Here is a 12,561-nt window from a genome sequence, read left to right on the forward strand (position 1 = left end):
CTCGTAATAATCTGGCACTACTGACTGGTCTGGGAGCTGGTTATATAGTCAGAGTTGCAGATGGATCTGGTGAAGGCTGATGAGAATGGGGCAGAGCTACACAGGTGTGTCAAATGGTGAATCAGATAAACACTAGTGCCAGGATCATGACACAGAATGACAATCTGGATGCACAGCCTCAGAGGAATTTCAACACACAGCATGTGACAATGTCATCTGACGTTTAAAACCCAATCTTGTTCACTTTTTTAAAAGTTCTGTCAATGTGGACAACATATGTGCTGTTACCCCTGATTTACACATTTAATACATGCCTTTATGTACATATTTTTCACAGTTTCTTAATTTTTTTCTCTGTGGTTGCCATTTCACCATGAAAAAGGAAAATTATCAACTCATTTAAATCAACATTTCCATTCATTCATGAGGTGCTTTGCATTGACCATTTATGGTTGAAGGAGGGCTTGTAGAGGGCAGAACATGAGGCGAAACCTGGTGCGCACACGTTCGGGTAATGCTGGGATTTATAATAAGGAAGAATTGCATGCTGGTGTGCATGCACGTGGTTTTATAAATCTGAATTTTTTGGTATGTGCCATTTTTTGTTTATTTTTGGCATACGTACACTTTTAGTATAGATTCTATGCAAAGTTTTATATATGAGACCCAGCAGTTGGTTCCAAGAAGCAGGTGGATACGCAACAGCAAGCACACTTAGATCAACATCTAGCAGGGGTAAACAAGAATAGGTCAAGATCTGGTCAGGTTTAATTCAGACGTACTGCAATAAAATCCAGAAGGTCATCCCTTTAATTTATGACTCATCACTCACAGTGCTGTAAAAAACATGTCCCGCTTACCGATTTCTTTCTGTTTTCAATTCAATTCAATTCAATTCAATTTTATTTATATAGCGCCAAATCATGAAACATGTCATCTCAAGGCACTTTACAAAGTCAAGTTCAATCATATTATACAGATTGGGTCAGATTATACAGATTGGTCAAAAATGTCCTATATAAGGAAACCAGTTGATTGCATCAAAGTCCCGACAAGCAGCACTCACTCCTGGGGAACCGTAGAGCCACAGGAAGAGTCATCTGCATTGTACATGGCTTTGCTGCAATCCCTCATACTGAGCAAGCATGAAGCGACAGTGGGAAGAAAAACCACCCATTAACGGGAAGGAAAAACCTCCGGCAGAACCGGGCTCAGTATGAACGGTCATCTGCCTCGACCGACTGGGGTTACAGAAGACAGAGCAGAGACACAACAAGAGAAACAAAAAAGCACAGAAGTACACATTGATCCAGGAATCTGTTCTACATTAGATGGTAGTAGCGGGTGAGCCGTCTTCTCTGGATGATGTCACAGTTAACAGAACGCCAGAACAGGTGTACCTACTATGAAGAGAAAAGAGAGAGAACAGAAAGTTAAAGCAGAAATGACAACACATAATGCATAATTGAAGAACAGTAGAACTCAATAGAGTGAGAAAATTAGATCCTGATATACTCCAGTAGCCTAAGCCTATAGCAGTAAAACTATAAAGGTAGCTGAGAGTAACATGAGCCACTAGTTATAATTTTTGTCAAAAAGAAAAGTTTTAAGCCTAGTCTTAAAAGTAGACAGGGTGTCTGCCTCACGGACCAAACCTGGGAGTTGGTTCCACAGGAGAGGAGCCTGATAGCTAAAGGATCTGCCTCCCATTCTACTTTTAGAGACTCTAGGAACCACCTAGAGTCTGCTTTGAAGTCACACATAAATATTTTAGATCATCAAACTCATTTTGATAGCACACATCACCTGAGTAACTACAAAATGCAGTTTTCAAATGATTGTATTTATTAAGAGAAAAAGCTATCCAAACAAACTGGTCTCTGAATCCAGAAACAGCCTGTGCCACCACTAGCCAAAATAATGGCCATCTACAAGTAGTCTTAAAAAGATTGCTTGGAAGAGTTTTGGCTAACTGTTCTTTCCGGAAATGTTTTAATTCAACCAGTTTTCCAGCATGTTGAAGATCATACCACATCATTTATGACTAGATCACTTCAAAATCAAAACTTTTTTAATCCTTTAGAGGTCAACTTTCCGGTGTACTTTCAATTATTTTCCTGTGCCATAACCCAAGTATGCTTGAACTTAAAATTCACCACTGTTTCATGTCTTCTTCGTTTGTGAATAATGGATCTCAATGTGATTTGCTGGAGTCACAAAGTCTTAGGAATGGCTTTGTAATTATTTCTGGGCTAACAGATGCTAATGACTTTATAGTATTCTTGAATTTCTTCAGAATGTGAGCTGGTTCAAACCCTGGCCTGGGGTCTTTCTATATGGAGTTTGCATATTCTTCCCCGTTCTTACAAAGGTTTCCTCCTATAGTCCAAAATCCTGTTGGGTTACTTTATCTCTCTAAACTTCTCTTTGGTATGAACGTGTGTCTCCTTGTTACCATGTGATGGACTTGCGCAAGTGTACCCTGCTTGTTGCTCAATGATTGCTGCAGATAAGCATCACCACCCTCCACTCCACCGCATAGAGAATGGATGGAGGCTGTGTTGCTTTTTAAAAAAACAAGCTGGTAAAGTTTTTGACCTCTGGCCCACTTTCATGTTTGTCAGACATCATACAGCAAAAACAATCTGCCACTCAACCAACATTAGATTATAGAACGATGGTCCAAGTTTGTACCACTCCATCCTTGAAAAATGACACTGCAACATATAACGTTGTTCTGTGACAAAAAAATGTCTACGATGGAAAATCTGACCTCACCCCTTCTTTGTACTAGGAAAAGCTTCCACTGATGGGCCTGGAGGAAACCTCACCATGACTGAAGGTTTATTCATTTGTTACTTCTTTTAATTTTTCCTGTGTTATGAGGGATGAAAAATAAAACAATATTTACACTCAGATGTCACCTATAAAGAATTCCTAGGCTACACTCCCAGCAAAACAGATTCTTTAAATAACTATTGTTATTGTGGTGAATGGGAAGCTGTTACCACTGTACAGCCACATTAGATTTATATTGTTGGGTCTAATCTATTAAATAAAGTAGCAATGTGGTGCACACTTTGGTTCATTTACAGTGGCTGAGAAACTGTGGACCAACAGGATTTTTGTAATCTTACTGTACCTATGAGGTCACAGATTTAAGAAATGCAGGTCAACTAGAGATCAGCACCCACCCAAATAAAAGGCTAGCGTTGAACCACTTCATACTATCTCGCATATGCTGCATGGTATATTAGGTAGGCTATTTAAGATTGGTCGCTGTTGACCATGGACCAGAAAAAGACACATTTAGAAAATAAACCTATTTTCCGACAAGCTTATACCTGCTGGGGTCGCGAGGGGTGCTGGTGCCTATCTCCAGCTGTCAATGGGAGAGAGGCGGGATTCACCTTGGACAGATCGCCAAACCATCACAGGGCAGAAATAGCCCAGTCTTTTGCCCAATTTACTATGATATCGCCAAAACCTGCTGCACTCGATACCACAGGAAATGCTACTTGAAATACACAGACACAACCAAAGTTGGGAGAGCCCGGACCTTCTTGTTGCAAGGCAACAACGCTACCCACTGCGCTATTATATATATTTATATATCTTTTTTGTTCTAAATGTCTGAAAATTTCCTTACTGCAAATTTAATGTTTTTACATGACTGTATTTGGGCCTAAGCAGTGACTTTTAAAAAGATATTTAAATGGATCCCAGGGCCGGGCCCCTCGGGTATCTAGCTGTAGTGACACAACTGGTTGACAAACCAGTCGGGTCAAAACTTTGGTATGGTCATCATGGATTTCACTAAGGAATTTTTACCTTTCCACTCCCTATTGTTATGTTTTTTTCTTTCCTTGCTTAGGGGAAGATGTTGGGTTTTTACAGGAATTCTTCAGAAACTGGAAAGGTGGCCTTCTGGCTCTGTTTCTGGGAAGGGGAGGAGGCTGCAAATGTCCAACGAACTTTGGGGAAGTGACCCACAAGGAGGGGGGAATAGCTGGAGGGTGGTTCGGTGTTATAAAACAGCACCGCCGCCAATGGGAGGACAACTTTGAGCAGCCAACATCCCTGGCTGTCCGAGAACTCAAGCTCCAGCTGGGACCGCAGACTGCAAGATCCTCTTCCCTCCTCTTTAACCTCCCGTTGCTCCTCCGGAGTCCGGTCCGGTCGTGTTATCCCGCTGCGCAGTCATGGCACCTGTCCTACGAGTGCTGTCCGCTGCCATGTTCGCCTCGGCTCTGCTGCTGGCTGCGGTGTCGGCCGACCTGAACGAGACGTAAGTACAGAAAGACTCTCAGTCAAAGCACTGCGTGTTGTTATGGTAACAAGTTGGCTCTGCAGAACAAAGACACTCACGCGCTGAGTTTGCAGGAAAACCTGGTGCATGTGACCAAACAGGAGGAAAACAGTTCGGAATTTTAACTCGTGCCGGATAGTTTGTGGTGTTTTGTTTTCTTCCCACACCGAGCCTGTAGAGTTCAGAGGCCTCAACGATCGTCTTAACGACTTTAACAAGCCTCTCAACTTTTATCAAAAGTTAAGAGTGAGGTTATGTTTTTTTTCAGGGGGCGGGCAGGGGTGTTGCTCACTGGACCCTGGAGAGCGGATTAATTTTAAAATGATTTTATTTGTTTTTAAATGTTTTCATGGCCTTGCTTTCCAGGATCTGTCAGACCTGCGTCATCTAAACGTTCCCTCTCGTTTTCTCAGGTTGGCAGATCAGTTTTTATTAGTCATCCGAAAAACAAAGAGTGCAAAGATGTAACCGCACTTTCTCTGTTGTTGCACAAAACTCTGGATTCAAGTAGCTTTATATATCAGGCAGGCCATTTCACTGTCTGGGTTTACTGTTCTCCCAAAACACAGTTTGAGATGTTATTTTATGTCGTTTTTATTGTTTATTTTTGTGGATCTGCATTTAATTTTACATTTTGCTGGCCTGTACGGTCCGACATTTACCCCTCAGCTATAACACTTGAAGCACACAGGGGTTCACACTGCATCTTTACGCATGATCCAGCTGCTGATGTTTTCCTCTTTTCAGCTCCACACTTCTGGCCTGTTACAGTTTATTAACATCACCACCTTTCCCAGTGACAGCTTTCCCATCTCAGTCTCCGTGCTAATCAGACAAATCTCCTCTATGACGCAGGGTGCTCTGGTGCGTAATTATGCAACCCGAAGACTGAGTTTGAAGTTGTTCTCTGAGCGCGTTTTGTTTGTGGTCGGAGCAGATGGAATAATGACTTTCTGCTTCGCTTTTAGTCCACTAATAGTCTTAAATGGAGAATCCTATACGAAATTTAGCACTTCTTATGTATTGCAACCCCAGAATTGATGAGCATAGGCGCAGCTTTTCAAGCTCTGCATCTCACTGGTTCCTGAGTGACAGTAGAAAAAAAAACACTTTTTTTGGTAAGGTCTGATATCAGCATAATTTATACGTAATGATATTGGTTTGAGGTGGTGAGGTGGGCGGATTAATTCGAAATAAACAGTGGGGAAAATGCATAAATAAAGACTGTGAAGGGCTCCCTTAGAGGGAAGAGAAGGAATGATGAGTCTGACCTGAAGCACCTGATGTTACAAGTTCCTTAAAATGCCCCTTAAAAGTGCATACCTAAATTACATGTAACTTAATTATGCCCACCTGAATTGAAGCACCACTGGTTCTGTGTCGTTAAATTAAATTGCATAATAACTCTGATCGCTCGTCCTGCTCCTCTTTTAACATGAACTGCAGCAGGAATAATTACTGATGGACAGGAGCTGTGAAAGAAGCTGAAACAGCTTCATAGAAGGCGAGTTTTAGATAGAAATCTCGATGGACAGCTGTGAACGGATCATCCGCAGCCCAGATGTGCTTTTTTATTTTTATGCGTGAGAAATGCCATGTGCTGCGTGTGAGCGAGTGAAGTCAATGAAATGCGTGTGTCACATAGTCAATGCGTAAGAGTTGAGAGCTATGGACTTTAACCTGCTGCAGGATTCCAAGATGAAGCCAGTCCGTGTTTTTCTCCATTTTGAAGGAGTAATGATAAATATTGTGACCTTTTTCATGCTGTGAGGAGACCTGTTACTCTATGCTGGTGTCTTAAATACTCTGTAGCAGTTAAACACAAAAACAACAGTGCCGCTACATAGTCAGCTTACCTTTTGGTAAGAGGGGGTGTAGAACACCCCCTCCCGCAAAAAGTATTTTTATATTTATAAAATTCTATGGGATATAGTTGCAGTATGCCTTCATTTATATTTGTTCTTTAAAATCAGTTTTAAAATCACTCCCCCTTTAAACATTCTGGAGCTGCCCCAGCACAGCTAGATCCCCCTAGTTAACCTTAAAAAAAATGCAATATTGAGCATTCAGAGAATGAACAAGGTTTTTGGAGTAACTTGCTGAGTGCAAGTGTGAGTTCAGTTAGCTGTGCGTGGATGGAATGTTTTCTGAGGTCAGCTGTTTAAAAGTTTGGGTTGTAATGCTAAAAACTTACCCTTGTGAAGAGTTAGCCAGGGTTTTTTTTTTTACAGGGGGATTACTGATTCCTGTTTTGAAGAAGTTCTTACACTGTATTTAGGATAGAGCTTCAAAATGTATAGAATCATATTCTTCATCACAATATAATATTAGCAAAAAACTGCTTGACCTTCCAAAAGAATGCTAATTTACAGCCCCCATCCCCAGTTCAGGCTTTTGATCCAGGAAAACAAAACAAAACAAAAAAAATTGCTTGTGCAAGTTCAAAGTTACAAATTATATGACCCATATAAAAGTACTATAAAATTACAGATCACATTGCAATGGGATAATACATGAAGAAACCACATCTCCATATCAAATTATTAATGTTCAGAGTGTTGATGTTCTTTCAGCATACGCTTCAGTTTTGTTTAAAATTTGTTTGGCCAACTGCTAGTGGTATTACAACAGTGGAAATGCTTGGAAGACACAGTAACCCAATCACAAAGTAGTAGGCCTTGCAAAATCACATAGTGGTGTCAGTGGATTCTAAGGTGTATGGTATGCAGAAGTCTCTGACTTTCTGCAGACTCACTAGCTACATACCTTGAGATTTATGTCTCATTCAGATTAGCTAAAGAATAGACAAGAGCTTCTTTGAATGGGTTTCCATGGCCAAGCAAGTTCATCGAAACATTGAGAGAGGATGATTTAAAGAATTTGACAGGTCTGTAATGAGTGCTGACCCAATCATGATTGAACACGTATGCAAAGAATTAGAACTGTTTGCTAGCCATCCTATAGTGACCAACATTAGTGTATGACCTCACAAATGCTATCCAGGAAGAATGATCAAAAATTCAGAAACTCATTGCTATTATAGCTGCGTACGTGAGCTTAAATGAAATCTCATTTAAGCTTATTTGTGTTTTAAAGGGAAGTGACTTAATACCTTTTGGTAAGCGGCTGTTTTGGGATAAAACTTTTACAGCATTTGACAAATAGTCTTAACATATTTGAACAAAAACTGAGCAATAATCTGTTCATATTAGAACATTCTGGCTGATATTTTTATATTTTCCCATTAAATCATGTTTTTTCTCTCTATTTTTTTTCTCCGCAGCATCTATGCAGTGACTGTTAGCTCCCGTGTGACTGGAGGGAAACAGGAGACCCTGTGTGCTCATGTCCAAAACCCCACAGAAACCATTTTTCTGACCATCACCCTTACTGTGGACTCGTCTGAGAATATCATCCTAGAGGCGACAGTCTCCGAGGAATTCTACCAGTGCATTAACTTCCAGGTCAGCTTGGTTTCTGTTTTGCATCTTTGAAGGCTGTATTCCTGCAGAACTGAACAGAACTTTGAATTTAATGCATTGATGATGTTTCTAAACACAATGTACTTTCCTCTCCTCATCCCCTCATTGTCCGAGTCACGGAATGCCGCAGATCTTGGCATCATTACGGGCCTCATTAGGTGGTGCCGTAACTCAGGCTGTCATCAGCAGTGGAGCTCAGTAGATGAATTCTCTGGTTTCTATCACACGTCTGCTTGCTATTTTTCAGCTTGCAGGCCTTGTTTCATATTGAGGAGGAAGCCCCAAGCCTGTCTCCAAGTTTTCTTCCACAAAAACTCATAGTTTCAGTTGGTTGGGAAGCATTTGGCCCTGCTTCAGGAATGATTGGGCGTTTGCATCTTTGCGGCCCTACTGAGAGGGCTCTCTGCCAGAGGATTAGCTTTCTACCTGCATTCTCCTGAAGAACACTATCCTGTACTTTTTGGCCCAGAATACATGCTTTCGGGGGAGTAATACCCTTGAAACATTTTCCTGGAAGAGGTTTCAGTTCCTCTTATGCAATACCAGCTTCTTTGGTAGGCAAAGGCACACAGTGAAAAAGTTTGGGAACGTTTTCTAATTAAATTGGTGGAAAATATCTGTTTTTCACCCTATGGAGCTCAGGTGGCTCTGCCTCATCAGTGAGAGTGCTATACAGCATTGTCACTTATTGTTTTCCTGTTTTTCTTCAATATTATTATTATTCGGTCCGCGTCTAACTACTCCCGCATACTTCAACCGATTTTAACAATTTTGGTATCAAAACGTTCGACTCGTTCCCGGCATGACTTCTATAGCTCATGGTTATGCTAACTTTTACACTTTTTAATATATTTAACTTTTTGTGCGACTTTTTTGGCTGCTCCCATTGAAATCAATGCAAATTGCTTCAAATTCTTCACATTCTTCATATTCTTTCAATTCTTCTAGTTGTTGCAATTCTTCAAATTTTTTAAATTTTTCAAATTCTTCAAATTCCTTGATTTTTTTCAAATATTTAATTTTTTTTAATTCCTTTTAATTTTTTTTAAATTCTTTCAAATTTTTCAAATTCTTCAAATTCCCTCAAATTCTCCAAAACTCATACTACTACTACTGATCCTACTGATACTACTGCTACTACTAGTACTGATACTACTGCTACTACTACTGCTGATACTACTACTACTACTACTACTACTATTACTACTACTGCTACTACTGATACCAATACTGCTACTGATACTGCTACTACTACTGCTACTGATGCTACTACTACTACTACTGATACTATTATTACAACTTCTACTACTACTGCTGCTACTACTACCACTGATACTACTGCTGCTACTACTACTGATACTACTGCTGCTACTACTACTGATACTACTGCTACTACTAATACTGCTACTACTAATACTAATACTAATACTGCTGCTACTACTACTACTACTAATAATAATAATAATAATAATAATAATAATAATGATACTACTACTACAACTAATACAATTACTACTGCTGATACAACTACTACTACTGATACAACTACTACTACTACCACTACTGATACTACTAATACTAACTTTCAAATATCTATAACTTTTCAAATATAAATATCTGAACTATCTTCAACTAGTTCAGCTTTTTCATAACATTCTTCTTATCCTTCAGCTGTTGTCCTTTCATGTTCCAATTGGTTCTTTCATTTCATTTCAGCTAGTTTTTCACTTCTGCAGGGATCTTCTGCATCTTCTGCTTAAATCATTCTGCACATTAGCATTCTCACTCGCTGTTACGCAGGAACAGCTTTTTCTAGTTGGTTAATTTCCTTCGTTAAACAAAACACATCTTGCAAAATTATCCCATGACCTTTTTTCATCCTTCCTCTCATTCTTTCCCTTTCAGCTTTTATCACATTACAACCAAATATTTTCAGCTATTTCTATTGGTATTTTATAGGATTTTATGTGACAGGCCAATACAAAGTAATGACCTAGTTGTAGTTTCATATTTTTTTTACAAATAATTGTCTGCAAAGTGAACATTATTGCTCAGCCCCCTTTACCCTGATACCTCTAGATAATGTCCATTGCAATCAATTAGCTTCAGAAGTTATCTGATTATTAGATAGATCTCATCTATGTGTCATTTCACCTCTCTTTAAATCCAGCTGTTAAGGCCTCACAGAACAATATTGGCCAAACAGTGCCATCAAGACCCAGAAACACAGCAGAAGGGTCAGGCACATGAAAAAATACTTTTGCCTATATACTAATTATGCGTGTTTGAAAATTAACATTGCACATCACCCTGCTCACACTTTCTCAGCAGTAAAACATGGTGGTGGTGGCAGGACATCAACCTAGCCCCTAAACACACAGCCAGAGCAGCAATGAAAGGGCTTAGAACAAACTATATTCATGAGTTGGAAGGGCCCAGTCAAAGTCCAAAGCTAGATTGCATTTCTTCTGACAAGAAAATTAATGTTCACAAATACTCTCCATCCATCTCATTTTACAAAGAAATGGCCAAAACTTTCTAGTTATGGAAAGCTGGTAAAAGAATACCCAAAAGACTTGCAGCTGTGACAGCAACCAAAAGTGCTTCTACGAGGCCTGAACTCAAATGCACGTTGCTGTTTTCAGATTTTTGATAATAATACATATTAGGCAAGTATCATTTTACTTTTCAGTTGTGTGCCACTTTGTGTTTGTCTATCACATAAAATCTAGGGGTGTAAATCACCAGCTTTGTCCCTTTTTGTTTGGATGACGATACGATATTTGCCGATATATCAAAATCTGTTATGATTTCTGATCGATGTGATTGATATGATGCGATATTTGTCCATTCAACACTATTATTGATATCTACTCACAACAAAAACAAAAACAAAAAAACAAATATGATTTGACCATTTAATTTCTGAGCTCTTACAAATATAAGGCATTTAAATCAAACAGCATTCTTCTAATTAAAATGAAAAAAGAAACTAATAATAATAATAATAATAATAATAATAAATAGATCAGCTGTTCATCATAGCCTCATGCCTGAATTTCATAATGAAGGTGTATTTTAATAATGACAATATTTTCATGTTACATTGATGTAATCGGATCGTTAATAATTTAATCTTTATATCGATATATTGTTACACTGCTAATATAATTTAAATAAACTACACTGAAGCTTGTGGTTGATTACGCATGGTATGTCTCAGTTTTGACTGGAGGTTTTATTCCTTACTGGTGTCATAGGTGCCAGCAGTGATGACCAGAACTGTAGCAGTCATTCAGGTAACACTGGCAGGTGAAGAAGGCGCCTCCCTGAGCAAGAAGACCAAAGTCCTCATTGAGCCGCCTGGTTTTATCCACATTGTGCAGACTGACAGGCCCATCTACAAACCTGGACAAACCGGTGGGTGTCTAATGTCTGTCCATGCTGGAGGTGTTCAAGCGCTGGAGCTTTTCAGCTGGGTGGGAGAACTAGAAATGCTTCAGCTTTTATCTCTGCACTGCTTAGCAATTCAGCTGTAGCAGCACAATTTTGTATTTTTTTTATTGCATCTGCATAATGCTGAGTCGTCACTTAACTTCAGGATCTATTTCTAACTGCACAGAATCACTGTTTTCTCAACAGCTCTTATCAGAATCGGTTTAAACAAACTTCCAAATTGACCCAATCGAAGAAATAAACAGGATTTATTTTTAAGCACTTCTTTTTTTGGTTTTATTTGTTTGATAAGAAAACATTTTACTGTTTCACAGAGCCCTTACAGTCTGGAAGAATGCAATTTGATTTAGGTATTTGGGTTTGAACAAACAGAATATCATAAAGGACCATGGAGATTTTTCCAGACTTTGCTTCCTAATCCATCCATCCATCCATCCATCCATCCATCCATTCATCCATCCATCCATCCATCCATCCATCCATCCATCCATCCATCCATCCATCCATCCATCCTCCCTGTTACAGTTTGCGTTTTTTTTTTTTTTTGAAGGTTCCATATATGAACCTAACCTGTGTGGAAATCATAAATACATTTTATTTTTTGAGTCATGAGCTGAAACAGACTAAAAACTCAGAAGATTTACATCTGGAATAACCTTGAATCTTGAAACAAAAATGCTAAAGAACCCATGTTTTTTTTACCCAAAATGATTCTTTTAAATTAGAATAATCCTGGTAAATTATACACGCCATTCATGTCAGTTCTCATCTCAAAATAAAATTCACTATATAAACTTTGTTCTATTTATACCCTTAGTTTGCTGTGTTGCTCATATCATGCATCACCTCACCTGTGTGCCATGTCATGTCATTTGTTTTTTTGTTCTATGTTAAAGTCAAATTCCGCATCGTCTCCTTGGATTCCAACTTCATCCCCGTCAATCGAGTGGTATGTTATTTGTTTGTTTTCATCTGCTCATCTTTTATCACTGTCCTGCAGCCGTGTGAGACGTGGGCCTTTTTCTCCTGTTTCTAATGAGGGGGATGAGGACATGGCAACATGCTGTAAACATGAAATCTCTATTTCCATAAATCCAAGCAGATGCAAATGTAGAGAAACCATCACTTCTTCACTCTTGCAGGCTACAGAAGGCTTTATGAATTTACCTTTATATGTTTCTTCAAAATCATAAAATAATCTGAGCGTAGAGAAGAATGTGGGTCACTAAAATAGCCCCAGAACTCAAGCTAGTGGTAATTTAATGGTCCATCCATGTTTTGGTAATTGAGTTTTGTCATCAGATTTTTTTTTTT

At 39.1% G+C, this 12,561-nt stretch overlaps 1 protein-coding gene across 1 annotated transcript; it reads left to right on the top strand.

Annotated features, from left to right (window-relative positions):
* Positions 1-4,005: 4,005 nt before the first annotated feature.
* LOC118566794 (alpha-2-macroglobulin) lies at positions 4,006-12,298 on the top strand. Its single transcript, XM_036150194.1, has 4 exons — positions 4,006-4,288; positions 7,593-7,773; positions 11,052-11,211; positions 12,144-12,298. The coding sequence occupies exons 1-4, from the start codon at positions 4,203-4,205 to the stop codon at positions 12,281-12,283; spliced, it is 567 nt and encodes a 188-aa protein (XP_036006087.1). The 5' UTR covers positions 4,006-4,202; the 3' UTR covers positions 12,284-12,298.
* Positions 12,299-12,561: the final 263 nt, after the last annotated feature.

The sequence above is a fragment of the Fundulus heteroclitus genome, chromosome 18 (assembly GCF_011125445.2).
Source record: "Fundulus heteroclitus isolate FHET01 chromosome 18, MU-UCD_Fhet_4.1, whole genome shotgun sequence".
In the NCBI taxonomy this organism is placed as follows: domain Eukaryota; kingdom Metazoa; phylum Chordata; class Actinopteri; order Cyprinodontiformes; family Fundulidae; genus Fundulus; species Fundulus heteroclitus.

Bases quoted from the DNA above. Each gene is read 5' to 3' on its own strand.
- LOC118566794 (XM_036150194.1), top strand. From the start codon at position 4,203: ATGGCACCTGTCCTACGAGTGCTGTCCGCTGCCATGTTCGCCTCGGCT. The intron at 7,774-11,051 runs GTCAGCTTGGTT...CTGGTGTCATAG, and splicing joins ACCAGTGCATTAACTTCCAG to GTGCCAGCAGTGATGACCAG. The intron at 11,212-12,143 runs GTGGGTGTCTAA...TCTATGTTAAAG, and splicing joins CTACAAACCTGGACAAACCG to TCAAATTCCGCATCGTCTCC.